The sequence below is a fragment of the Mycena indigotica genome (genome assembly GCF_014461135.1).
Source record: "Mycena indigotica strain 171206Taipei chromosome Unknown Mind.scaff0007, whole genome shotgun sequence".
NCBI lineage: Eukaryota > Fungi > Basidiomycota > Agaricomycetes > Agaricales > Mycenaceae > Mycena > Mycena indigotica.
Genome location: NW_023503006.1, coordinates 2,197,760 through 2,223,842, shown reverse-complemented (window position 1 = coordinate 2,223,842; position 26,083 = coordinate 2,197,760). Strand labels below are relative to the sequence as shown.

General features: G+C 50.1%; 11 protein-coding genes across 11 annotated transcripts; 6 read left to right on the top strand and 5 right to left on the bottom strand.

Moving 5' to 3' along the window:
- Positions 1-77: 77 nt before the first annotated feature.
- MIND_00845300 (E3 ubiquitin-protein ligase) lies at positions 78-3,073 on the top strand (the record flags this gene model as incomplete). Its single annotated transcript, XM_037365117.1, has 10 exons — positions 78-127; positions 177-205; positions 420-698; positions 746-758; positions 806-1,437; positions 1,492-1,942; positions 1,995-2,288; positions 2,338-2,808; positions 2,860-2,994; positions 3,046-3,073. Exons 1-10 carry the CDS (start codon positions 111-113, stop codon positions 3,071-3,073), a joined length of 2,349 nt encoding a protein of 782 aa, XP_037218359.1. The 5' UTR covers positions 78-110.
- A 370-nt stretch (positions 3,074-3,443) lies between these two features.
- MIND_00845200 (Amidohydro-rel domain-containing protein) lies at positions 3,444-4,342 on the bottom strand (the record flags this gene model as incomplete). Its single annotated transcript, XM_037365116.1, has 2 exons — positions 3,943-4,342; positions 3,444-3,889 (listed from the first exon to the last, which is right to left on the bottom strand). The coding sequence occupies exons 1-2, from the start codon at positions 4,160-4,162 to the stop codon at positions 3,444-3,446; spliced, it is 666 nt and encodes a 221-aa protein (XP_037218358.1). The 5' UTR covers positions 4,163-4,342.
- Positions 4,343-5,437: 1,095 nt separating this feature from the next.
- MIND_00845100 (uncharacterized protein) lies at positions 5,438-6,488 on the top strand (the record flags this gene model as incomplete). The annotated part of the gene is made up of 5 exons (XM_037365115.1): positions 5,438-5,464; positions 5,511-5,646; positions 5,682-6,214; positions 6,269-6,352; positions 6,396-6,488. The coding sequence occupies 5 exons, from the start codon at positions 5,438-5,440 to the stop codon at positions 6,486-6,488; spliced, it is 873 nt and encodes a 290-aa protein (XP_037218357.1).
- Positions 6,489-6,950: 462 nt separating this feature from the next.
- On the top strand, positions 6,951-11,306 carry MIND_00845000 (U-box domain-containing protein; the record flags this gene model as incomplete). Its single annotated transcript, XM_037365114.1, has 23 exons — positions 6,951-7,019; positions 7,071-7,325; positions 7,373-7,451; positions 7,500-7,575; positions 7,622-7,739; positions 7,788-7,906; positions 7,955-8,375; positions 8,426-8,527; positions 8,575-8,691; positions 8,738-8,836; positions 8,883-9,006; positions 9,053-9,213; positions 9,263-9,307; positions 9,356-9,513; positions 9,563-9,655; positions 9,706-9,823; positions 9,871-9,991; positions 10,040-10,084; positions 10,132-10,138; positions 10,192-10,269; positions 10,320-10,966; positions 11,013-11,162; positions 11,212-11,306. Exons 1-23 carry the CDS (start codon positions 6,984-6,986, stop codon positions 11,304-11,306), a joined length of 3,264 nt encoding a protein of 1,087 aa, XP_037218356.1. The 5' UTR covers positions 6,951-6,983.
- A 1,039-nt stretch (positions 11,307-12,345) lies between these two features.
- On the top strand, positions 12,346-13,225 carry MIND_00844800 (uncharacterized protein; the record flags this gene model as incomplete). Its single annotated transcript, XM_037365113.1, has 3 exons — positions 12,346-12,705; positions 12,761-13,062; positions 13,114-13,225. 3 exons carry the CDS (start codon positions 12,346-12,348, stop codon positions 13,223-13,225), a joined length of 774 nt encoding a protein of 257 aa, XP_037218355.1.
- A 283-nt stretch (positions 13,226-13,508) lies between these two features.
- MIND_00844700 (Thiamine thiazole synthase) lies at positions 13,509-14,803 on the bottom strand (the record flags this gene model as incomplete). The annotated part of the gene is made up of 8 exons (XM_037365112.1): positions 13,509-13,586; positions 13,636-13,666; positions 13,719-13,837; positions 13,886-14,043; positions 14,095-14,329; positions 14,376-14,439; positions 14,489-14,608; positions 14,661-14,803. The coding sequence occupies 8 exons, from the start codon at positions 14,801-14,803 to the stop codon at positions 13,509-13,511; spliced, it is 948 nt and encodes a 315-aa protein (XP_037218354.1).
- Positions 14,804-15,112: 309 nt separating this feature from the next.
- MIND_00844600 (Chorismate mutase) lies at positions 15,113-16,288 on the top strand (the record flags this gene model as incomplete). The annotated part of the gene is made up of 4 exons (XM_037365111.1): positions 15,113-15,164; positions 15,212-15,439; positions 15,476-15,868; positions 15,921-16,288. The coding sequence occupies 4 exons, from the start codon at positions 15,113-15,115 to the stop codon at positions 16,286-16,288; spliced, it is 1,041 nt and encodes a 346-aa protein (XP_037218353.1).
- Positions 16,289-16,414: 126 nt separating this feature from the next.
- Positions 16,415-18,654, bottom strand: MIND_00844500 (Septin family p-loop GTPase; the record flags this gene model as incomplete). Its single annotated transcript, XM_037365110.1, has 9 exons — positions 16,415-16,428; positions 16,479-16,593; positions 16,641-16,697; positions 16,742-17,361; positions 17,412-17,707; positions 17,758-17,804; positions 17,854-17,967; positions 18,018-18,215; positions 18,265-18,654. 9 exons carry the CDS (start codon positions 18,652-18,654, stop codon positions 16,415-16,417), a joined length of 1,851 nt encoding a protein of 616 aa, XP_037218352.1.
- Positions 18,655-18,785: 131 nt separating this feature from the next.
- Positions 18,786-21,523, bottom strand: MIND_00844400 (GTP binding protein; the record flags this gene model as incomplete). The annotated part of the gene is made up of 11 exons (XM_037365109.1): positions 18,786-19,056; positions 19,109-19,145; positions 19,195-19,359; positions 19,414-19,691; positions 19,743-19,770; positions 19,823-20,228; positions 20,278-20,899; positions 20,950-20,987; positions 21,035-21,318; positions 21,368-21,415; positions 21,466-21,523. 11 exons carry the CDS (start codon positions 21,521-21,523, stop codon positions 18,786-18,788), a joined length of 2,235 nt encoding a protein of 744 aa, XP_037218351.1.
- A 302-nt stretch (positions 21,524-21,825) lies between these two features.
- Positions 21,826-23,186, bottom strand: MIND_00844300 (Zn(2)-C6 fungal-type domain-containing protein; the record flags this gene model as incomplete). Its single annotated transcript, XM_037365108.1, has 4 exons — positions 21,826-22,107; positions 22,148-22,160; positions 22,204-22,549; positions 22,601-23,186. 4 exons carry the CDS (start codon positions 23,184-23,186, stop codon positions 21,826-21,828), a joined length of 1,227 nt encoding a protein of 408 aa, XP_037218350.1.
- Positions 23,187-23,858: 672 nt separating this feature from the next.
- On the top strand, positions 23,859-26,079 carry MIND_00844200 (uncharacterized protein; the record flags this gene model as incomplete). Its single annotated transcript, XM_037365107.1, has 10 exons — positions 23,859-23,996; positions 24,047-24,123; positions 24,175-24,189; positions 24,241-24,494; positions 24,559-24,746; positions 24,793-24,987; positions 25,031-25,220; positions 25,265-25,442; positions 25,489-25,682; positions 25,733-26,079. The coding sequence occupies 10 exons, from the start codon at positions 23,859-23,861 to the stop codon at positions 26,077-26,079; spliced, it is 1,776 nt and encodes a 591-aa protein (XP_037218349.1).
- Positions 26,080-26,083: the final 4 nt, after the last annotated feature.

Sequence of the window (26,083 nt, the reverse complement as noted above, 5' to 3'; positions counted from 1 at the left end):
TCTGGCAATCTGCAACACCTGGGCCAAGGCAGCGGCTGCCGCGTGATGATGATGAAGTCACATCACTAAGCGGCTCAGTCTTTCCTCACCACGACCTCCAGTGCGAAGCCATGGCTGGTGTGTCAAGGTGAGTAACTAATCGTCCTTCATTAGCTGGGTGCTCATCTTCGCGCCAGAGATCCGGAGCATAGGTTGCGCGTTACTCGTAAGTAGGCTTCCCCACGCTATTGCTTCGGACAACCCTCCGTCTACTATCTTGGGCGATGGGCATGAGCCCTCTTAATCAAGTTGGAGGATATATTGGAAGTTGGAGGGCACCAATAGCCGGAGCGCACTGCCGATTTTGGTTGCCAATCACCCTTGGCTTCACGCGCGCAGCAAACAACGCTATTTGCTTTCTAACACTGACCATTCTACAGTCTATTCGGCGCATGGCCTCGTCAAACGTGATCTTTTGGGACTCCCAGACCCATTCGCAGTCTTGACCTGCGATGGTGAACAGACCAACAACACCGCCATCGTCCGAAAAACATTATCTCCTGCTTGGAATGAGCATTTCGACATCGTCGCCCGTGAATCGTCCATGATTGCCATCGAGATATTCGACCATAGAAAATTCAAGAAACCCAATCAAGGATTTCTCGGTGTAATAAACATCCCTGCAACCGACGCCATTACTGCCGCTAATTCACAAACTGGTGAGCCTTATTCTATGTCCAGCATTTCATGGCGCTGACCTGGACAGAATTCATCACCAGGTCTGCCTATTCAAATCTGTTAACTTAATGCTCATATATGATTCAAGGGATCTGACCATGTCGAGCAACAATTTACCGGTCTATGGCAAGATAATCTTTGGCTTTTCCTACACCAACCAACCCCCTCCTTCGACCGCGCCTGCCAGCTCAGAAGCGTCTTCGTCAACAATTGCCAGTTCAAGTTACGCTTCTCGACCAGCATCTACCACCCCAAGCATTCCTTCCAGCACATCTTCATATGTCCCCCAGTCCAACGTTGATCGCAGCAGATCGTTGAATCCTGTGCCTAGCCTACGTCCATCGCCTAGTCAAGTTGCTTTGGGGTCTTCACCCTCACAAAGCCAGTTCTCCTCCCGGCCTACCTCTGTCCAGTCAACCAGCACCCAAAGTCGACTTTTAGATGATGATATGGGTGCCCCCCTACCTCCTGGATGGGAGCGTCGTATAGATGGTCAAAGCCGCACATATTACGTCGACCATAACACCCGCACAACAACATGGCATCGGCCGCAGCTTCAACAAACTGTCGCTACTCCTCGAGTTCCCGCACCCCAAATCGGATCAGTTCCCGCCCGTACTCCGAGCGCGGTTGCTGCCACGGCGCCTCCGCCCCCTGCGACAAGCAACTACGCCGATGTTCCATTACCGATGGGGTGGGAGGAGCGACGTACCCCAGAGGGTGTGTGCTTTTGTTTGATTTGTTATCATTCCCTTGTACTGATTTATTTGCCAGGCCGTCCTTACTTCGTTGACCACTCAACACGGAGTACTACTTGGGTCGACCCTCGACGAGGTCAACAACCTGCAGCGCCTCCTGCCACGGTCAACAATCCTAATCTTGGCCCCCTCCCGTCTGGATGGGAAATGCGACTCACATCAACAGCAAGAGTATATTTTGTTGATCATAATACAAAGACCACCACATGGGACGACCCACGTATTCCCACTGCGCTCGACGACAGCGCACCCCAGTACAAGAGAGACTATCGTCGCAAGGTTGTTTACTTCAGGAGTCAACCCAAGATGCGTGTATTGAATGGAAAATGCGAGATCAAAGTCCGCCGAGCCCACATTCTGGAAGACAGTTATGGGTCGGTGATGGCTTTGACTTCAGAAGACCTCAAACGACGGCTAATGGTCAGCTTTGACGGCGAAGATGGTTTGGACTACGGCGGTGTAGGCAGGTATGTGGGATCATTCCGCCTCCGATGACAGTCAAATAATGTGTTGTATCAGGGAATGGTTTTTCCTTCTCAGTCACGAGATATTCAATCCCAGTTACGGACTATTCGAATACTCAGCACATGACAACTACACCCTCCAAATCAACCCAGCGTCAGGCATTAATCCTGACCATCTAAGCTACTTCAAGTTCATTGGACGTTGCTTGGGCCTTGCTATCTTCCACCGACGATTCCTCGACGCATACTTTGTTCCAAGCTTTTACAAGATGATTCTTGGCAGACCAATGCTCCTGGGAGACTTGGAGGCTATAGATGCAGATCTGCATCGATCTTTGAACTGGATGCTGTGCGTGGAGCGTCTCTTTTCTGTGTCTGACCGCTGACCGACTGACCAGGGATAATGATATCACCGATGTTCTCGATGAGACATTTTCCACAACCGAAGAGCGTTTCGGCGAACACGTGACCATCGAGCTCAAACCAGGCGGTGAAGATATGCCAGTAACAGAAGACAACAAGAAGGAATACGTCGACGCGGTTGTTTCGTATCGTATTGCCCGCAGAGTCAAGGCTCAATTCGATGCTTTCATGGAAGGACTGTTGGAGCTTGTTCCAACAGAGCTCATCAACGTATTTGACGAACGCGAACTCGAGCTGCTAATTGGGGGCATGTCTGAAATTGACATGGACGACTGGACCAAATTCACTGATTACCGCGGATACGAGAAGAGCGACAAGGTCATCGAGTGGTTCTGGCAATGTGTTCGATCATGGCCAAGCGAACGCAAGTCGCGTCTACTGCAATTCACAACAGGTACATCGCGGGTACCTGTCAACGGATTCAAAGATTTGCAAGGCTCGGATGGGTCAGCGAAAACTACATACTCTTATTTGACTACTGACCATTCACTACTTAGGCCTCGAAGGTTTACGATCGAACGAAGTGGTGATCCTCATGGTTTGCCTCGAAGCCACACTTGTTTCAATCGTCTCGACCTTCCTCCCTACGAAGATTATGAAAGTCTCGAGACCAAATTAATCTTTGCCATCGAGTCAGTTGTTCTTGTTCTATGTCTCCCATGCCTCTCACAGATCTTTCACAGGGAGACAGAAGGCTTCGGTCAGGAATGAGACCAAACCAAGGTACAAGGTTGGAAGTAGAATGGTTATTGATGTCGACTTGCATTTTTTGTATTCATCTATGCTCTACGCTATGTTAGTTTCTAGTGTGCATTCCGTGGACTACATTCTGCCAGTTATAACGCTGCTATCTCACCCAGTAGATTCACGTCATCACATGATAAGATTTTCAATCTCAGTTTTGATCTGATTGATCGATTGACATCATCATCATTTAGCGATAAGATCATCTCGGATCCATAAATTCATGACGGAAATTGGCACTGAAGGCCTGGTATTCAAAAAAAAAGTTGACCATTACAAAAATGCTAAAGTAGAACCATCAAGTCCATTTCACTGTCCGTTATCTTCAATCAACTGCTTAGTACGAGTAGTACGATGCGGCTTGGGAAGCCTGGTATGCGCTGTTGACGCTCGAGTACGAGGTCTGGTCGTTCCAGTTGCTGGTGGGCACGTAATAGTTGGAGCCGATGTCCGATCCGGTAAAGTTGAAGTCGTAGTTGGAGAGGCTTCCATCGGAGTTGTAGATAGAGTTGTAGTACGAGGCGATATGGCCGTCGTAGCCAACATGGCGACCAGAGGAACGGGTCAGGTCATGGCTGTACCCTCCAAGGGAAGCGTAGTATTGTTGGAAGACAATCGACTGGCTCTCAACTTCGCAAAGCTGCTCGGTGATGATTTTCTTGGCCATCTCCTGCAAGACCGCGAGGCGTTGTTGGACGATAACGACTTGCTCGGAGTGGCAGACGAGCTCAGGCTCGTCCTGGCGCACAACAACTGGCGAGAAGTGCTTGTAGTGCGCGAAGTCTGATCGTGATGGTATTGATTAGCGTCATCTGACTGTGGATGTGGTGACATACCATCAGAGCCGTAGAAGTTATCGAATCCTTGGAGGGAGCTGATGCCGCCCCAGTTGTCGAATGAGATTTCACCACGAGCAGCTGTTGTATGGTCAGACGATGTTTTATTGCATGCACATGAATGGCGCTTCCCGAGTGTACGCTTAGCGGCCAGAGGGCCGGCCATAGCACCAGTGGCAAGAGCAAAGGCAACGAAAGAAGTAGCGATTGTGGAGAACATGGTTCTGAAAATGTTCGTGGAGGAGATGTGTGTTCTGGGGTCGATGTCAGTGATAACCCGTTTCAATGATCATATACTTTACCTGCTTTCAAGAGAGTAAGGCCAACCCAAAGAATACGAACGAAAGGTGTAAAGATTGTAAACCGGGCAACCTGGCCGAACAAAGGTGAAGAAGAGAACAAAGTGCAATGGTAGAAGGTATTGGGTCCCCAGCTTTTATACGGCTTCGCAAGGTGAATGATTAGTTACCATCGAGCTGGGACAGAATGAAGGATGGCGATAGCGAATGGGACGCCTGACGTTTAGGCGTACGTCGCGCCAAGTCGAAGACTCACAGCCCATGGATGTCAGGTAAAATTAGCGCGTTTATTTTGGTATCCTTGTACTTGCTTGAGGATGTGCACTAGGAGTAGACTCGGAAAGAACACAATCTTCAAGCCAATGGCAAGTTCTTCGATATTCTCGGAGATTATCCAAAGAGGCGGCCCTTATGATGGGCCACTCGCAACCGTGATGCTGAAATCGAAGACGCGGCCTGAGCTTGTACCCTTGCTGCACCTGTCGAGCTCGGAAGGCGGCTTGCAGTACAGCGAATGAAAATAACCTTAGTTGCATTGAGTTGAGTACACATAGTACTAAGATTGTCTGGATCAGCGATGGACACCACATTTGAGTAGAAAAGCTTCACCCTGCAAGGTCCAAACACTGTGATTCGTAGCTAATTTTGCTTCAGATGCCATTGAGGACTTGGCAGATGTTGGGTATAGACCGTTTGGATCAAGTCGTATGTCACGTCAGTTCATGGACAGAGCTCCAGTTCGTCGCGACGGATGAGGTGGTTCTCATCACTAATCAGCGCCCGACTTGAAGGTACCTCGGTCAAACATGAATCCGCATGCGCTATGTGCACTGCGTGCTCGGCATTTCATTGTGATTTGGGCGGTTGCAAAGGTTGGTCATCGATATGATCGACAGTGGGAGGCGGTCAAGTTTTATCAATCGCAGGAAGTGTCAGGTCCCGACATTTGACTCAATGAAATCAAGAAAGTAACGCCGCGAGTCCGGGGATGTCGACAAACCAGTGACCACTGACCAGTCCATAGCTAGCTTGTCTGATTGGAATGCGACCAGTCGGAGAAAACGTTCGGGTTGGATGATCTTATATTTTTCCCGTACTGAGAATGAGCAGAGTGCAGCTACATACTTGAGTACTTGTGTTGGCGATGGTTGAGGTTGAACGTTGAACTGTGGTGCGTGCACGTGACAGGCTCCATGATGTCAGGAACTGCCACTTTCACTTTTGTTCGAGTTCTCTCAAGACAATGTTCAATATTCTGATCAGGCTAAGATTCGCCATGCTGAATCGACGGACAACGTCAAATCAGTCTGGGCTGGTTGGTCGGACGCTCCCCTGAGCAATCATGGTATGTGTGGCCCCTCCGAATTAACAAAACCAGCAATACCCACACGGTTTAGGCATGAATGTAGGTTATAATCCTATCTCTGAATTGCTCTTCAGCTGCAATTTTCCAGCAAGCTCGAGCACTGGTAACGTCTTTAAGCATGACAACATTCAATGCTATACTGGCGTCGCCTCTCAAACGAGCACATATGACCGCTCTGGAACTAGAAAAGTGTCAAACAACATCGCAGCCACTCCTTATATCCCCGCTGTTGAAAGAAAGACACTTCGGTGTTGCCGAGGGCAAGCCATCTTTTTGGAAGCGGGACTTGAATCGTTCTCTGGATGACCATGTCAGTGATGGGATATATCCAAGCCTGAACGGTAGGAATGAGAGGTTCCCTGAGGGAGAAAGCCTGGATGATGTACGCAATCGAGCAATCCAGGCTTGGGAAAATATGCTACTGAACTATGTTCATGAGGCTTGCGAGAACCACACGCATCTGCATATCGCTGTTGTGAGCCATGGACTTTTTATCAGAGAAGCACTCCAAGCACTCACTCGGTACGACAATGCTTTGGATTTGACGACAATAAACGGCCAGTGGCTTCGAAATACGGGATGGGCCCGAGTCGTTCTCCAGGTAAAGGTGGGCTATCTCACCGATGAAATTTTTCACAACTCGAAATATCCTTCTTCCCAGGGCAATGTGGACCAGCAGGAGTGGGCAAAACACTTGCAAGTCGAATTAACGCATTTCAACGAGTGCGCGCATCTGAATACAATGGTATGTCTATGCTTATCTGCTTGCCAGTGTCCGACTGTTGTAGAAACGACAAAGGGGCATTGGCAGTACCGCCTACGATAGCAGACAGAAAGATATTCGCAACTTTTTCACGAATCGAAAGCCTAATGAGCAATGATTATATATATTGTGCTAGGACAAGACCCTTTCGCACCTTTAGCCTGACCCATAAGGGAGTAAAAGTTTCCGCAACTTGTGTGTCTGAGCCGGCGTGCTGGACATGTAGCATTAACTCGCTTGAATTGAGTCCCAAGACAGCGACGCACCTGTAAGCAGTGTTTCCGAGTCGGTTGAGACGAGCAGGCGACTTTGACGTATTCAAGTGGGCTCTACCAGCTTGACCCTGGAGGTGAAGTGAGGTCAAAATCGCGAAAAACTGACGAAAGACGGACGCGCTTGAATGACTTGAGACCTGGTGCTGACCTCCATCGCTTCTTCGCTCCCTGATGGGATTTCATTTTGTAACCAGCCTCAAGAACTGATGTGGTAGAGAACGTTCGACTACATCGGACTTGGGACCAAACTGTCGAGAGCAAAGAGGAAGAGAACAACATTGATTGAACTTTGTCACGGCCGACTTTGTCACTTTGTACATCCATCTTCAGCGGCCAGCATGAGCGAGCCGACACCCCAGGATGACGCTGAACGTGTAATACTAATTTCTATGTTACCTTGCAGCGTGATTAACTAACAAGGAAAGATTCGTCTCAAACGGCTCGCTAAACTGCAGAATGCCACTCCCTCTACATCCCAAACACCGCCAGCACCTGCTACACCTCCCCAACAACCCCCACCCCAACCGAAGCGCACTCTACCGGTATTCAAGCCTACTCTCCCTCCAGCCGCGACTTCGCCTGTTCTACCGGCGAAGAAAAAGGCCCCAGCAATCGTTCCCTTAGATGTGGATGTGTGGGAACACGAAACAATCGGTCGCGTCTTCAATGTAACCTTAGATGTCGGTATCCGCTTTTCATCTAGTCCCATTAAACCCAATATTTCCAGAGTAAAGTTGCACAGGATTCTGGCTACGAGATCGTATGGCTCAAGCCTTTGGCTATTGAACTCGAAACGGAAAACTCTAGTGCGCAACTATGCGTGATATTTCCAATCCCACTGATCCACCAAGTAGCCCCGTTACGGTTGACCACTGATATCATTGACCGGCTACTTATTGCGCGACTTGAAATGGATCCTGGCAACATGAGGTGTGCGCAATCTTGACCCAGAAAGGCATATGGTTGACCGTTCTAGTGATGATCTTGATTTCCTCCCAGTCCTTGCATCTCTTCCGGCTCAGCAAACTATTTTTGAATATTTAGTCGGCTGTTGGAAACGATCCAATGCCTCACGATCTGCTCTCATGAAAAAGGTAAAAAATATACTACACATGTTCAACATTCATTTGACTCTGCGACAGACGTATGCGCCTCTTGATCTTCAAAACGCTCTTCGTCGGCTAGATAAAATCCATGAACTGATCATCAGCTACACCGGGCTTACTCTTCAGGAGCCAGAAATGTTCCCTCAGCCTTCAGGGTGTGTTATACGACGCGTCTATTTGCTGAATTAAGCTAACTGTTTCAGTCGACTGTTGGGCCCTCCGGAGTTGGTCACACCACTTTTGTCGCTCTCTGCTCTTTCGGCGCCGCTGATGAGCTCGTCATCATCGTCTCCCAACTCCCTTGCTCCTTCAGATATCGGTGGATTTCTCCAAGACCTTGCTCGTAGATTTGAACCAGACAACGAAATCGATGGCATCCTGGGACCTGTCGTGACACAATTGTTGTTCCACGAGTCATTGTCTCGTCCAGAAGGTTTGCTAGGTGGCGACTCCGGTTGGCGAGGCGTCATAGGCGGACTCGATGCTCTCGTCTCAGTAAAATCGATCGCTTCCATGATTACGAGACTCGAAGATTGGAATCCCCCCAACGCCACGGCAGCAACCATCGAACATATCTCTTTGATGGGCCCTCTCTGCCGATTAGGAGTTTTTGGGCGCGAATGGGTCCGTGTCACGTTCTTTTATCTCTCTGCGTGAGCCTCATTGCGATGCAGCCCAGTGTTGCGCAGGCGTACTTCACAGATCCTGAAAAAAGGTCACGGGACGACGTTAACTCATCTTTTGCAAGTCTACGTGGGTCCATGAAGAGTCTGCAGGTGAATTTTTAATCAATAACTGCCTGCTATCACTTAATGAACCCTAGTCTGCGCTCTTCCGAATCTTCAACATCATTGTTCGTGCATCGACTGAATCACGTGAAGCTGTCCTAGATTATTTTGCACGGGTGATCTCTTTAAACGTCAAGCGTGCCGGTATGCAAGTACGCACTCGTCACATCTGTGGAGAAGAATTTTAATGTCAGATAGGTGGAACCCGATTCAGTGGCCACGGATAGTTTTGTGGTCAACATGCAAAGCGTGTTGTTGTGCTTTGCAGAAAACTTCATCGACGCCAGATACGAAAAGGTTTTCAGCTCCTCCCTATCACTGTATCACTCTAAATCTACCATAGATGGATCGAATTGACCCCCTCTTTTATGCCCGCTCGCCTCGTATTGACCTCAAGGAGGAAACGAGAATCAAGGCGACTAGTGAGGAAGCTGCTGCGTGGGCAGAAGCTCAACAAGACACTACTGGTATTTCTTGTTGTTTTCCAAGTAGTTTTCTGACTTGGCGGGCCAGCTGCCGCGCCAAACTTCGTTTCCAACATCTTCTACCTAACTATCGCTATGAGCCACTATGGCATTCTTCATACGATCAGCACGTACAACGACTTCGGCAAGCACCTTGAAGAACTCCAACGGCATCTGGATATGATCAATGCGGACACATCATGGCAAGGGGTATATTCGTTGGCGATATCCGCCGAGCAACTTCCTCAACTGTTGTCAGACACCTTTCCAAGCTCAAGGAGAAGCGGCTGTTACCCGAGTCAAAGTAGGGAAACAACGGAAATTTTGAACGATATATTGATTGGTCATCCAGACCGAAATCGCTAAGATTCGCATGCAGCAACTTTCCTATGAAGCACAGCTGTTGGATCCTGAGCTCGTCTTCCGCTCTATCACATTCACCAATTTTCTCTCTACGTGGTTGATCCGACAGGCTGAACCTAACCAGAGGCATCCCAACCCTCCTGTGCAGTGCGTTTTGCTATGTTTACTCGAGCCGTGAATTAAAATGAATTGTCAGACTGCCGCTTCCGCAAGAAGTTCCGATGGCATTCCGTGTTCTCCCCGAGTACATTGTGGAAGATATCGTGGACTATCTGCACTTTGTTGTACAGTTGGTCCACTCGTTGTGTCATTTTAACTATTGTTTTCAAACATTTACAGATATTCTCCAGACAAGTTCGAGCTTTCGGGCAAGATTGAACTGATGACATTCGTGCTTACTTTCCTCAACTCGACCTGGTACATCAAGAACCCATTCCTGAAGTCCAAGATCAATGATGTAAGCGTTCAGTAACCCATTACTTATTTTGTCTTGAATTTGGTTAGGTCCTGTTCTTTAGCATCTGGAACTATGGTCGTGAGCGACACGGACTGTTGGGAGGCTTATTGAACACGAACGAGATGGCTTTGAAACATCTCATGCCAGCCTTGACGCATTTTTACATTGGTCTGTGGCCACACACACCCATCCTGACACTCTATTTATGAACATCAGAGGTTGAGCAAACAGGAGCGAGCTCGCAGTTCTATGATAAATTCAGTGCGTCCGCCTTTCCCCCCCGATACTCATTCCTGATGGTCTCGCAGGTGCTCGGTTTGTGGCAATCTGTTTTTTCAGCCCTTTTGATTTACAGTTTCTATTTTTAGACGAAACATTTCGTACATCTTAAAAGTTGTATGGGACAATCCAACGCATAGAGCTGCCCTCAATGCAGAAGCGGCACAGTGAGCTCCCTTATTCGCTCGCTACTGCACAAATGCTGAACCAAGTGTAGGAATGTCGACAAATTTGTCAAGTTTGTCAACCTCATGATCAACGACGTGACCTACCTGATGGACGAGTCGCTTTCGGACCTGGCCCAAATCCATACCATCCAACGCGAAAGGGACGATGGTGCAACGTGGAATGCTCAGCCGCAACAGCAACGCCGAGAGAGGGAGAATACCCTTCGCACTCTGGAGCGCCATGCATCTGGGTATATTAGTCTTGGCCGGTCGACGGTTGAGTTGCTCAAGGTATTCACTTCGGAGACGAAAGGTCCCTTTATGATGCCTGAAATCGTCAACCGCCTTGCGGCCATGCTGGATTATAACTTGCAGGCGCTCGTTGGACCTAAATACGGCGACCTAGCGGTCCGCGACAAGGAGAAACTCAAGTTTGATCCTCGCGCACTTTTGAGCGATATTATCCAGGTCTTCTTGAATCTGAGTGACAGAGAAGAGTTTGTTGATGCCGTTGCCTCGGATGGACGCAGTTACAGCGCCGAGCTGTTTGAACAAGCTGCGACTATTGCCGTTCGGAGATCCCTGAAAACGGAAGGGGAGATCGCGCAATTGAGGGCATTTATAGCAAGGGTTGAAGAACGCAAAGCGACAATGGAGGCGGAAGAAGACTTTGACGACATTCCAGAGGAATTCCAAGGTTTGTCTTGCTACTTTTTTGCAGGTTTGCTTTATCTCCTCTGTAGACCCATTGATGTACCACCTCATGCGTGATCCTGTCCTCCTACCAACCTCGCGGACTATCATCGACCGTTCCACCATCAAGTCGCATCTATTGTCAGACTCTAAAGATCCTTTCAATCGCCAACCACTCAGTATAGATCAAATCATTCCTGGTTTGTTTCTTTTTTGGGTCACTTGTGAATGTAACTCACAGTCGAACAGAGCCAGAACTGAAAGCCCGCATAGATGCGTGGGTGGCCGAGCAAAGGAAGAAGAAACAGACAGAAGCAACTTCCAATGTCATGGACACGACCTAGTGGAGGTCTTGTAGCATATCTCTGACACAAATGTATTTACTTTTTCGCTTTCCGTTTCCCTCGTCCTCCCCCTCCTCCCCGTGGTCGACCTGGCCGGCGTCCTGTTGGTGCCTTCTTTCTTGGTGCAGTCGATTCTGTCAAAGTACATAAGCTGTGAGCAGTAGATCTAGGCAAACGGAGACATACCTGGAGAGGCATCACGCATTTCGGTGTCCTCGTCGCCGCCATATTCTGTCCCACCCTCCGTGACGGTTGCGCTGTCTCGAGGAACTGGTGAACCAATAACTTCATCGCCACTCTCCTGGGTCAAAGCGCTGCTATCACTGTCGCCACCAACCAGCCCCGCCAAATCAAGCTTGCTCTTTCCGCGTTTCCTTGGCCTTCCGCGTTTTGGCGGGGCTGACACCACCGGCTGTGGCGAAGGACTAGGGGAAACGGGAGAGGGCGTGTTTCGCATTCGCCGCTCAGCAATGATTTCTTCCACTCGAGAGTCATACGGGATGGTGTACTCTTCGAGTGAATATCCAATGTTTTCGGACAGTGCAGCTCGTTGGCGGGCCTCGAAGTTGGCGTTCTCAGTGTCCTACTTTGGTTCTCAGAAATGTAACAAAAATAAGACGCGGTACACACAATGGCCTCGAGTGCATCCATATCGTAGAGGTCGTGGAGCTTCGTCCAGATAGACTCAATGCTGACGGGGTGGCCCGTGTCTTTGAGAATTCCGTTGCGGATATTCAGGACATGGAAATGCCGATGCATTCCAATAGGCCGACAACGCATCATCGCTCGGAAGAACGCGATTTCACCCTCCACCGTCGCAAGGAATGACTCTGTGGGTTGTGATCATGGCAGTCCTCGGGCAGAGCTGACAAAGTACCGTCTGAAATATCTTCGCTCATGTAACGCAGGAGGAGGGAAGGACGAAGATTAGGCTAGAAGGATCATCGGGATTACGTCACGTCAATATTACGCGTCCTGGTCAAAGCTTTTATAACTTCACTCTCACTTTCCTTTCTACCACCACTACCCCACAACCACTATGGACCACGACGACCAGATGCTCTCCGTCGGCAAGCAATGCGGTCACCAGAGCTGCATGCTGGTCGACTTTCTTCCCTTCCAGTGTTTACATTGCCAGACTTCGTTCTGCCAAGAGCACTTCAAGGTTGCCGCCCACAATTGCCCCAAGTACGATGCGGCAAAGTACAACCGAGTGTCACCAAACTGCCCTCTTTGCAACACCGTCGTCTCTGTCCGGGCTGGACAGGACGCCAACGAGGCCGTAGAGACTCACTTCCTGACCGACTGCTCAGTCATGACTGGCAAAGTGCGGGCCAAAGCCCCAGTCTGTGCCCGTGCCAGATGTGGCAAGACTCTTTTTGCTCCAATCCGTTGCACGGTGCGTCTTCCCTCTCCTCTAATTTATCTGCTTGTCAACTCATAGCTACTACTAGAAATGCAACCAACAATTTTGCCCCGCCCATCGTTTCCCCGCAGACCATACCTGTGCCCCAGTATTGACTGCGTCGAAACAAGGGGGCCTGACCGCTGGCAGTCGTCTTCTCGATCTCAACACCAAGGCGTCGGCCCTGAACTCGAAGGCGTCAGCTGCGGGCGCCAAGACTGTTGGAGCAATCAAGGCTGCTGCATCTGCGGCCCAAACTAGTGTTGCGCGCCAAGCAGGCCCGTCTACTACCAGCAGCAGTAGCAATAAGAAGCCCATCCCCGTGCCAGCGGTTTTTTCAAAGACAGACCGGTATGTGTTTTCACTGCTATTCTATGGTGATATTCAATCATAACGCCGTAGTGCTCTTCTCCCTCCTCCTACCAAATTCGAAATTCAATCGTCTCCGGAACCTGTCATACGACCACTCGCCAAATCTTCATTTGTACCACCACCCATTTTCGCATCCGCTTGAACGACAACCACAACGCTGTATCGAACTAAACTGTATCGACCATCTAACACTATTATAATATTCTATAGACGAGCCAAATCAGAGCGAGAGAGTCGGAGGAAGGCTATGCAGGAACGGGCAAAGAAAGGGTTGTTGAGCGAGGAGGAGAAACTAATCCTTGCCACAGAGGAAGCCGAACACGCAAAGAAGCAGGGCGAGGACGACAAATGCGTGGTCATGTAATACATTTTTTTTATTGGGCTGTCTATGGATTCGTGTTTGCTACTTCCCGACTGTGGCCCCTTTAGGCCGACACTTTGCCCACAATCTTGCCATTAGAGATTTTTGAGGACTGGATGATACGGATGGCTTCGTGTGCAGCCTGTGGACTTGTCAGCGGAGAAAATTTCAAGGTAAATTGTCAGCCAGACCTTTATTCCGCTTCCAATCATTCCTCCAAACCTATTCATCGCATCAGCAAGCCGATTTCAGGACAAAAGTAAGCAGCAGCTACGTTGGCCCCATTCTGTTCGACCCATCTTGTTCGGCAAGCTCCATTCCAGCCATAACCAGACCAGGGACCACTTCTCGTGTCCGGTTCACAATGGCTGGTTCAGACACGTTCATGTCAAGCTAGATCATGACTCAGCAAAGTGATTTGGGAATCAGCAATCCACTTACACCTCGCATATTACCAAGCTCCTTGCTCAGTCCCATACTCACAAGTCTCTTGGCTGAGAAGGCGCCCATTGGACCGTCGTGTCCGGTTGCAGTGATCACAACGGGGGCAGTGATTGTGTTGGGGTCCATACACGACTGAGTGTCGTGGTTGAGGGCCACTAAACAGACCCGATTGACACTTGAGAGCAAATGGAAGGCGACCGACTTACCCAGGGTCCAGTTTGTCACAACACCGGCGACGCGTTGCGTGCCTTCGTAGTCGGTGGTGGTGATAAGATCCTCAACGGCGGTCGCATTGAAGAGAACGACGTTCGGGAAGGCGAGCACGCGCGAGAGCAGAGTCGATGTGAACAGTGCAGCGTGCTTTACCACCACGAAGTTGCCTTCATCCTCGTATGGGACACCTATCTCGCGAAGGAAAGCGTCGGCTGGTTTGCGAATGACCTAGAGCACTTTGAACAACATCTGACGTAGACATGTTATTACTGACCATGGAGCTCATGAGTTGGCCGCCTAGCCAGGCACCACCACCAGGAGCGACGTTTGCCTCGATGCTGATTCACACGTCAGAAGCAAACGGAGGCCAGAATAAAACAAACGTGCATTGTAATTTTGAGGTCAGGCTGGCGAGATGCGAGACTATAAGCACAAGAAAGTCCTGCACTTCCGGCTCCAACGATGACGACGTCAGAAACCGCTCGGTCCATCATGTTGGTGAAGTATCTGACATTCTAGCATTCAGAGAGTGCTTTGGAGACCTAGAGAAACAGCCGACCTTTTAATCATAGCGCGAGACACCTCGGCCTCCTGAATGGGGGCGAAGCGATAGGCACCAGTATAGTCCTCAACGGCAGGGTTTTTCTTGCCGTTGATGTGTATGGTTTTAGTCGCCACAGGTTCTTCCATAGTGAGAGACATGGTGGGCTATCTGATAGTTGGGGAGACTATGGATACTCTTTTATAGGCCCAGGCCAAGCGCTCTCACACTGAGCCCGGGGAAATTCGGAGCGAAGGAGCAGATTATAGCTCGATCGTCATTCGTGCGTCGATGGTGTTCGGACGTTATTCCTCCAAAAGCGGTAGAAAAAGTGGTTCCCGGGCCTCTCCGGCCCGATCCAAAAATACGTTTAGGTAGCCGGACGAGCTAGATGTGAATGGCCTGTGGGGGTATACATGTGCAAGGAGAGAAAGAAGAGATGCTGACATGAGCGTTACGCCAAAAGGGAAATGCTGACTCACCGTTTCTTACATTGCCACCGCTTTGTTCTTCAGACGACGAGTATGGTACTCAGCATATACGACTCTTTCCGCTCATCGCTACTCCAGCAAGGATGCAGTCCCAAAACTTTATGACCGGCGACCCACTGTCGTTGGAACGTATTCGAGGTGTCCTCATCCGTCTAGAAGACACAATCATCTTTTCCCTCATCGAGCGTGCCCAATTCGCCCAAAATCCGCGTATTTATCTTCGCGGCGCATTTTCTGAGCTGAAGGACTCTGGGTTTGATGGCAGCTGGCTGGAATGGTTCTTGAAGGAGATTGAAACCTTCCATGGTCAGTACTAATAGGCTCGAGTTGAACGATAAGAAGAAGCTCATCCTCTACAAAATATTAGCGAAAGCGAGGCGATACACAAGGCAAGTAACTGCCCACTTGTCGCTTTGTTTCCTTATCTTATCAATTCTAGCCCAGACGAGTACCCATTCACACCGCTTGAAGATCTCCCGCCGCCATTCCTCCAGCCGCTTAAGTTCCCTGACATCCTCCATCCCAACACTGTCAACGCAAACCCTTCCATCCAATCATTCTATGTTCGCACGATCGTACCCCGTATTACACGGCGCGCAACCGCCGTCTTGGCCGCGTCCAAGCGTGCCAAAGGCATAACGGGCGACGAGGAATACGAGGACGACGGGAACTACGGGAGTGCAGCCACGATTGACGTTGAAGCTCTTCAAGCAATAAGTAAACGCGTCCATTATGGTTGGTTAGCTCTTTTGGAAGACCAACGTTAGTGAATTAACGCGCCATGTAGGAAAATTTGTCTCGGAATCAAAGTTTCAAGACAACCCGAGTGCGTTCATACCGCACATATTGACGCCAAATCGTCCAGCTCTTGAAGCGTTGATTACCAAACCAGAGGTCGAACGCAAACTCCTCGTTAGATTAAGAAAGAAAGCAGCGACATATGCTCAAGACTTTGGTCCCGATGGCGATTTCAAACGGGATGCAGAGGGAAATGTCGAAGCCATCAAGATTGACGTCGACGGCGTTGTCGATCTCTACGAGAGCTTCATCATACCGCTGACCAAGGAGGTCGAAGTGGATTATTTGCTTCAACGATTGAAAGGATTATCCGACAAGGAAATCGACAAACTAATGCAGAAGACTGCAACTACATAACGATGGTGGGAAAGCTATAAAAATAAGGAATGTGCGAGGTATCATCGGCGTATGCGTAGTGAAATGAAGGCCATCCAACCGTCCCGAGACAAAGTATAACTGTACACTTGAAAAAAAGGGGAAAGATCACAGTCCCAGCTCTGGATGAGAGTAAGTCCACTACGGCTTTCTCAAGAATGGAAACGCGCACCTTCCAGAAGACGCTGGCGTTCTTCCTCCGTGATGTTTGCCGTAGCGCGGCGTGCGAGCAGTTTTTCAGTTCTGTACTTTTCGTACAAAACTTCCTTGGTATGATTTTTCAGGACCTTTGACATTTGAATATGTGCAAGAGTGAGCAGAGAGAGAGACATACTTTGAGATGAGTAGATAAAACAGCTGTTCGCAGAGCAGCATAGTCACAATGGGCAGGCTAGGAACGCTTAGCAATAGGCAAGGTCAGGGAGAAACGCATACGTCGAGAACATCGACAGTCCCCCATCTGAATTTTCGAAGAAAAACACCTCTGAGGGTGTCTGGAGGGCCTTCAAGGTATGCAAGTCCCCGATTGCTCACGACCGAACCAGGCGTCGGGGGGATAACATCTTCCATTGAAGGAGCATGGCCATCCTCCGACTGTTGGAGAGGAGAAGACGGCGCAGTGCTCATGGCGCCAGATATACGCTGCGAGCCATGTTTTCCACTTTCTGGCGCAATTAGTGCAAATGGCATATCGGTTTCCAGATCGGGTTTGGCAACGATATGGGCAGAGAATCGCACGTTAGCCAAGCTCTCCTCGTCGGGAGAAATCGGACGGCGCTCATCGTCAGCCGCGACCGACAGGTCCCGACGAGAGCGTGAACGGGAAAGACCCCTATTTCGGGGTTTTAATTTGATAACGGGACGAGACTGCCGTTCTTCGCCGTCGTCCTCATCGCTGCCCACTGTTTCAGGGTGGCCATTGCCATTGCCATTTACTTGGCCATTCCGCTCGGTAGCGAAACGGGTTTTACGCCTGGGTGTTTCAGCAGTATCCACAATTTTTGCGGGACTGAAAACACCAAAGTCCAAACCAGCTTCAGACAAGCCGGCGCGGACTACAAAGCAAGTTAGAATAGAAAAGGATATCGTTGTTCAGCAATCTCACTAGCTTGTTTAACGGCCACAAGTTTCTCATCCGTGAGAGAATCAGCCCGTGCAACAACAGGAAGGACATTCACCCGTGCTGCAAGGCGGCGAAGGACGCGAATATCTGATGGTGCCATTGTTAGTGGGCCTTCAGTTTCGTCGTCCGAGTCGTCTTCCTCAGCAAAGCCATTGGCCGATTCAGGGGGGTCACGCATTGATACTGTAGTCTCTGAACGAGTTTTAGTCGGCATCGAGGACTGGGCCCGTCTTGCAGCATTTGTCATGACCGACGAAGGGTCAATCAAGTAAATGCACCTGGAAGCACACATGTCAGAATACTATTTTGAGAGCCACAAGTCAATCACAGATGAATATGTTGATCGCCTTTGCTTTTGCGAATGACTTTGGATTCCTGGGTGGTGCGATAAGTTGGAGACATGCATTGAAGAGCAGTGGCCAACCTCGCTCATGGTGTCCGCGTATTGCGCGTCAATATATTTGATTATACTATTAACTTGGCGCTCAAGTTTCAATTCGCGACCCTCAATAAAGTCCAAGCCCGGTGTATCGATGACCTGGTCAAAGTGTTGGAGAAAATGCCGTCTGGTGAGGTCGCTCTACATACCGAGAACAGAACTCGATCAAACCGGGACTCGCATATCTCAATGACCGCCGTTTCAATTGCGGTAGTGCTCTTTGGGGAACCTCGCAAGAATCGTTGCATTGCGGCGCGTTGGTCTGGAGTTGCTGTGGGCGAAATATCGGCAGTTTCTACCAGAAGGCGGAGGAGGGAGGTTTTGCCAGTCCGTCTTGCGCCAACAACCTACGACAAAGCCTTATACCCACATACTCTGACACGAACAAAGACACACCATTAGGTTGAAGGTTGGAGATACCCTGGCGCGGCGTTGACTGTATCGAGGGGCTACTGTGCTTTTGCGAGCGTCATTCCGAGTGTCGAAAACCGGTGTTGCTCCAGTCGAATATAAAGAGCTGATAGGTCCATTGCTGAGATTACCTGGTGAAGGTCGAAATGGTTTGTGGAAGGGAATGGCTGCGGTTGAATCCGGACCCTGCAGAGAGGCTTTGGCCGCACCTTGCCCTGTGGGTTCTGGAGGAGCCGCTTGACGAATGGCATCAACGTCGACAAGGTTTTCAGGCCACTGTAGACCACTGGCGCTGAACGTTGGAAGAGAGGGTGAAGTCCGGATGCGGGGTTGCTCTTCCGCCCGGGATGATTTACGTCGAAAAGAAGAAAACATGGATGGAGAGGAGGTATTGTAAAGAGTGGAGGAGAGGGTCTCAAGCGGGCACGTGATCAAAATTTACATATTTTTTTTGTACACCCAAAACCCGTAAAAGAACAAGACAAGGTATCTACTGCGCCCTGGCGCTAGGGTATCTCCAGTGAGCTTGTTTTAATTTTCTTGGGGGGGCTCGGACGACCAGCGTCCGAGTGCTCTAATGATCGCTTCAAATCCAGTTCCATCATATCCTGCTCATAGTTAGCGCTAGACGGTGCCGGGAGTGGTCTCGTCGAAGCCGGAGAAATTGATCTCATGGACTCCTTTGATGTCGACGGCTTCCGTGGAGTTTTGCGTTGACCATTGCTATTTGGGTCGTGGACATAGTTGCAAGGTAGCATCCGTCGCACACAACTGGAGCTAAACGAGACCAACCATGATTAGCGCCTAACAAAAGTCAAGGTTAATTTACCATTGAGGTGTTGCCCCATCACACTTAGTTTTCCGAGCTTCGTTTGTCTCGTTAGCCTTTCAGACAAGCGAAATGAATGGACCCACCTCGGCAAAAATTACACGCGACGACCTTGGGCCCTGTCGTCGATGGTAGACGAGTACTTTTGCCCGGTACCGTGGCTGACCGCTTCCGTTGCTGCTGCTCAGAAGCCTGTCTGAGAGGCTGTAGAGAGGGTGCTGACATCGGGCCAGGTGTCGTGGGTGAAGGCTCTGGTAGCGAAAGCGTTGCAATCGCAGGGAGCTCATTCTCTACAAACAACTTACGTTGTTCTCCGGACCCAGATGAAGAGTACGCCGTTATCGGTGGGAGTTCGTCGCGGCGATCACCCAGAAGTGATATAGCAGGTGAGGTCTCGAAATTTGAGCCCCTTCTTGACGAAATTTCAGGTGAAAGGGACGGATCAGGCGACCGGTCGTCGGCGCTCTCACTGTCGCTCTCCTCGCCTTTGACTACTCGAGCTGCGCCGCCGCCACCACGTCGTTTGTTTTGTGGCATGTAGTCGCATGGATTATTTCGTTTTAAGCATTGAGCACATGACGGGCTTATAGAAGCGGTTTGTTAAAGGTAGGCAGCTTTTGGGAGATGAACATACCGGCCGCCATCGCATTTGAGTTTTCTAGCTACAAGATGTTATCAGCCTTCTGGTGGGTACGCGGTAACCAAGGGATATACAGCGACAAAAATTGCAGGCAACGGTGATTTTTTTGCTACGTGGTTTGACGGTGCCTGTTGCTTGACTGTTCAGCGAACCAAAAAAGAAGTGACGGGCGTGAGATGACCAACCAGAGGAGGAGGCTTTGGCTGGGTAGGCCGAGGTCGAGGGCTCCAGCCGAGCAGATTGAACGTCCGGGGTGAGTGCAATCTCCCGATGAGCAGTAGAGTGCGTCGAGCCGCGGTGGGGAACGGCGCTGCGTGGAGCCGTATCGATTGCCAGAATCGGTCTGGGTCCAAGAGACAGCGGAGTTGACGGCGGTGCAAGGGCTTGTGAGTGAGAGGCAGGTCTAGCGTTGGCGCGATGAGGAAGACATTCAATCCGAAATTTATCGAATAAGTATTCTCTGGTATACTTTTGGAGAGTCTGGGGAGTGTGAGTAAGATGACGGGAAGCATAAGTCATCTTGGAATACCTTCATGTGATGGAATATGGCAGTGCGGAGAGAGACAAAGTCGCTGTGTGCAGGATCCAAGGCGTCAACGGTACCCCATCGGTAGGACCGAATGAATTTTCCAAGGAGATTTCTTTTCGAAGGAGGGGGGAGGGGGGAAGGAGTGTACTGGAGCAATAGCTCATGGCGGGAGAGCGGCGTTCTCTGAACACCGTCACTATGGGAGTAAATGTCGGGGGAAAGGAGTGCATAGGGCAGCCGAAGCAATGATGCCGACGAAGCAGGGGAGGCGGGAGGCGAATTTGAGGCATCCTCGTATGAATCAACGTCGAAAATCCCGAAACCAATACCATGGTCGGCAAGATCTCTACGAATAGCACGCTTGACACTTGCTAGACGCTCGTTTGACAAGGAATCTGCCCGTGCAATGACGGGAAGCACATTCACTCGAGCAGAAAGCCGTCGAATAGTACTGATTTCCGCCAATGGGAGGGTAGGTCGGCTTAAGAGAGGGTTGACTGGAAGATCCAACAGTCCCGTATCTTGATCCGGTTGCGCAAAGCTGTTCCCTCGAGCACGAGTTGTTGCAGGGGCGGGGAGTGAAGGAGGAAGTATATGGTCTGGGTCAAGAAAGTAAACGCATCTGTAGAAATTGTGAGCTGGAAAGAGAATATGCAGACGACAGCCTCTTACAGATGAACATATCTGTCGCCGCTCTGCGCAACCGAATCCTATGACGCGTAAGAAAAAGAGCGAGCAACAGAGAAATAACACGCACATCTTCTCCACCTTCTGCTAATCTGGACTCTATAAAATGTAATGTGTCGGCTACAACGCGTTCCGAGCCAATGTTGTCACTGAAATCGAGGGAAGGTGTATCAACAACAGTGAGCGCTAATGCGTCGGAGCCGTCCACATTAATGTCAATTGAGGCGGTACGAAGGGACGAAGTATGGCTATTGCAGCCTTGAATGAAACGAGCGACGGATTGTAGCTGCTCCTTTGATGCTGCTTGAGAAATCTCGCTTGTGTCGATTAAGAGACGAAGGAATGAGCTTTTCCCTGTGCGATGTTAGGCGCCTCAACAACGTGGAGAGGAACGAATACCGACCTCCTCGACAGCCAGCTACGAGCAGGGTGAGCTCTCCGCGACTAGGCCCTGGTTGACATGAGCAGGGGCTAGAAGAAGGCATCGGAGTTGTTTCTTACCCGCCGCGAGTTGACTGCCAAAGCGCGTTTCACGAACCTCACGGCCGCTGGGCAGCATAGCTGTCGACGCCAGATGGGCAAAGGCGCGCTGTGGTGAACGTTGCCTGCACCGTTTCGAAGCAAGTGATGTCGGGGTCGTAATCCAAGAACCGACCTCTTTTCCGTTCCGACATCCATCAATCAACGGCAGTAAAATTAGCAAAGAACCTAAGGGGTCTACAAAAGCTATTACAGATAATTATTCTCTGTACATTATACTCGATAGCGGCGGAAATAAAAAAATCGTGCGAGCTGTAGCCAGCGGCCGCAGTGCGGCCGGCGACAAACTGTACGTAAAAAGTCACTGACAGGGCGCTTTTCTCACTGTTGAGAGTCATCGTCTGAGTAGTCTTCGTCATATCGACCAGGCGGCGACTCGTATCGACCAGAAGAAGAAGACGGCTGCTGGAATTGCCCGGTGGACGCCCGTGACCGAAGATTGGGGACATAATCTTCAAACTCTTGTGTGGTTCTCGAGCTGGAAGGTTCACCCTGTGCTGTTTTGCTGCCTCTGGCTGCTCGCTTTTTGGGACGAGTGCCCTTCGCTGCTTTTCCTGGCCCTCGACGCTTGGGTGCATCGCGGTAAAAGCAAGCGTGGTTGCGCTGATTGCAATTTGAACAGATGGGTTTTGCTCCATCGCACCTCAACTTTCGGCCTACGACAAAATTCAGGGGTTGCATGCAAAGGCTGGGAAATACCTGTTACCTCTACAGAAGTCGCAGGCAACCAAAATTTTCTTGGGCATTCGAGCATTTTGGTCGGTGTCGTCTTCAGGCTGCTTACGTTTCGCACTGGCGTATGAGCTCTCGCTACCTTCTCCACGATGATCGGAAGAGACTGGAGAGTGCGATTGCAAAGTACTATGGATAGGAGGTAGGCCTTCGCCCTCTCCTGGTCGCGGTCCATAGCTTGGCCATTCGTGACTGGGAGGAGGAAGGTATAGCGGCGGCAATGCTACTCTACCTTGGGAGCCTTCTGCAAAAGGAATATCCGTCTGCGGCCGAGGTGTGAAGCCAGGATCTCTGAAGCGATCGTATGTGGTGGCTATAACAGAATTTTGTGAACGAGAGTACAGGAAATACAAATCGGACTTACGAGGGCCAGCAGCATAACCACTTGGTTCAGAAACTCGACGATAAATTGGCTGAGGTAATGGATATGCAGGACCAGCGGGATATGACGATGGGCCAGCTTCTCCTTCTCTCCAATGAACTTGTGGCGGCGCAATAGGCGGTAGATTCGGCAAACTATGTGCACCAGGATATATGGAGGGAGCTTGTAGTCGCGAGCTTGGATGCGACATCGGAACATTTCCTCTATACGACGATGGGCCTGCAACGGCGCTGCTCTGATGCTCAGGTGCTCCTGATTCATACGCAGGAAATGGGCGATGAGAGTCGGTCAGGTGTGGGGAGGGAGCGATTGGTCGCAACGGGTATGCTGATTTGCGCGAGCTGTCGAGAATATCGACGTCTTCCTGAGAGCTGGTGGTTGGTGAGCGTTGAGGCTCCTGTGGTCTGTCGTAGAGGTGTGGAATCAGGCTGGGCGGCAGTGAGCTCTCTTTGGCCATCCTAAGCAACCGGCAGGCGAAGACGACGACGGGGCGCGTAAAGAGCGACGTTGGTCGTAGGAAAAGCGAGTGTATGGGTGAAAAGGAGACCCGAAGGAATGAAGAGCCCATCCAACTCGACGATTTGTCTGAAATAAGATGGAATGGAGCACTCGATCGGAACCTGCTACGGGAGAGCGATTGCGACCGCGGGTCTCATAGGATTACTTCCGCGCAGACGGGCCCAAAAGCAGAGCAGTCGGAGGAGGTGAGTTGAAAAATGACGGACATAAGAACTCAACAAGACCAAGTGTTTGCCGCGCGAATCACACTCTCTCTGGACGATCTTTTTTTTTCTCTGCGCGCGAACCAACGAAAAAACTCCAGTTTTTTTCTACTCAGCACGGTACATTTGCTCTTCTTGCCTCCAGCTCTCGAAACACGATCGGTTTAGGGGAGCATGAGCTATGCTCGGCAGTCCCTGAAATAGTCTGCTGAACCATATTGGCAACATGGGCCCAGAACAACGGTAGTTGATGTCAACTCTAAATCTTCCCCGTTTTTTTGGCCTCGATACCAGTATTACCACGATAAGATCTTTCTCGAGGGAATTCTGTCGAGGCCGAACATCATCCCATATGAGGCAATGCATGATACACAGGTACCAAGTCCCGCCCGCAAAGTAGACACATGTTCGTAGATTTTCAAATGCAACCAGCTTACAAAAAAAACTCTAAACACTTTGAGTCGCATCACAAGAACCCATAAAAGGAAATATGATGCAAGTCACTGGCGTCACACGACATGCTTGTCTCCAGAACATCAACGCGCGGCGCGTTCAGACGCTCCTTCTCGACCACATCTTCAAAATGTACGGAAGCACCCGTCATGAATCGCTACAGTCGCGTCATCACCCAGCCTAAGGACCAAGGCGCGAGCCAGGTGTGTCCATCACTAATTTCAGGCTCCCCATTCGTTGAGGGGTTTTCCAGGCCATGTTATACGCGACGGATGGTATTAAAACCGACGATGACTTCAATAAAGCTATGGTCGGAGTCGCCAGCATATGGTGTGTCTAGTCTACGGCTCACTCATAACGCGCGTTTTATAAAAAATTTAGGTATGAAGGGAATCCGTGAGTCATACATATTTATAGCGTGTCTTCCTTTGATTTGACGCGCTTTAGCTGCAACAAGCATCTTTTAGGGCTGGGACATGAAGTTCGCAACTCCCTCTACGAGAACAATCTTATTGGGTATCAGTTTGGGGTGGTGGGCGTCAGCGACGGGATTAGCATGGGCACTCGCGGAATGTCCTATTCCCTGCAGTCCCGCGATCTCATCGCAGACCAAGTAGAAACTGCTGCGGGCGGACACCATCTGGATGGAATGGTAGTCGTCCCGGGTTGCGACAAGAACATGCCTGGCGTCTTAATGGCTCGTTCGTCCTTTCACAATCCAATTTTCATGAGCCTAATCATTCTCTAAGTTGGTCGCTTGAATAGACCCGGGCTTATGGTCTATGGTGGAACAATTCGACCTGGCTCTTGCGAAGGAGCACCACAACTCGATATCGTTTCCGCCTTCCAATCTTATGGCAAATATCTTGCGGCAGGCAAAAACTGCCGCCGCCGAGAAAGAGCGATATGACACAAATCGACATGCCTGCCCAGGTCCGGGTGCTTGTGGAGGCGTAAGCACTCATATTCTTGTTTTAATGTGCTTGACGCATTTTCCAGATGTACACAGCCAACACTATGGCCAGTGCAGCGGAGGCATTGGGAATGACGCTTCCCGGCTCCTCTTCGTTCCCTGCAGAGTCCAAGGAGAAGGCAGAAGAATGTGCGGCGATTGGTCCTGCGATGCACAATCTCCTTGTTAAAAATATCCTGCCTCGGGATATAATGACGCGGGCAGCGTTTGAGAATGCAATGGTAACCATATGGTTCCTTTTCATTCAACTCTGATGTTAGCCAGGTCCTAACTATGATCCTTGGCGGATCGACCAACGCTGTGTTACACCTCATCGCTGTTGCACACTCCGTTGGTGTCGAACTTTCCATCGACGACTTCCAAAATGTTTCCGACCGCACTCCACTTCTCGCGGATCTCAAGCCCAGTGGACAATACGTGATGGAGCATGTCTTTAAGATTGGTGGTATTCCGAGTAAGTGCTAAATATCATCTCCACCAGCTAACTGACTGCACAAGAAATTCTCGCATTCCTGCTCAAAAACAATTTAATTGATGGAAATACGCTTACGGTAACCGGAAAAACACTTGGAGAGAATCTCGAGGCCTGGACCCACAAATATGGCGAATTGGATTTTAATACTCAGGACGTCATCCGACCGATCGGCCAGGCCATTAAGGAAACTGGCCACATCCGGTATCTTTAACGTCCCCAAGGAAATTCCTCGACTTACCTTCTCCAGCATACTCAAGGGCAACCTAGCCCCCGGCGGTGCTGTGGCCAAAATCACGGGCAAAGAAGGCCTTGGATTCACTGGTAGAGCACGCGCATTCGACACAGAAGCCGACTTCTTCGATGCTGTCGAGGCTGGTTCCATCAAAAAGGGCGAAAAAACGGTTGTTGTTCTGCGGTATCTCGGTCCGAAGGGTGGGCCAGGTGAGTCGCACGATCTTCTCATCCCCAACTAATTCTGACTTTGTTCATAGGAATGCCCGAAATGCTCAAGCCTACAAGCTTGATTATGGGCGCAGGCCTTGGGCATGACGTTGCCTGTATTACGGATGGACGTTTCAGCGGCGGTTCCCATGGATTCTGCATTGGTCATGTCGTGCCGGAAGCTCAAGTTGGAGGGCCTATTGCACTCGTTCGTGATGGAGATGTCATCTCAGTGGATGCTATCGCCAACACCATCCAACTCCATGTACCTGACAACGAGCTGGCAGATCGCCGCGCTCAATGGGTAGCTCCTCCTCTCAAGGCGACGCAGGGCACATTATTCAAATACATAAAAAACGTCACCGATGCAAGTCGGGGCTGCATCACAGACGCATAGGTCA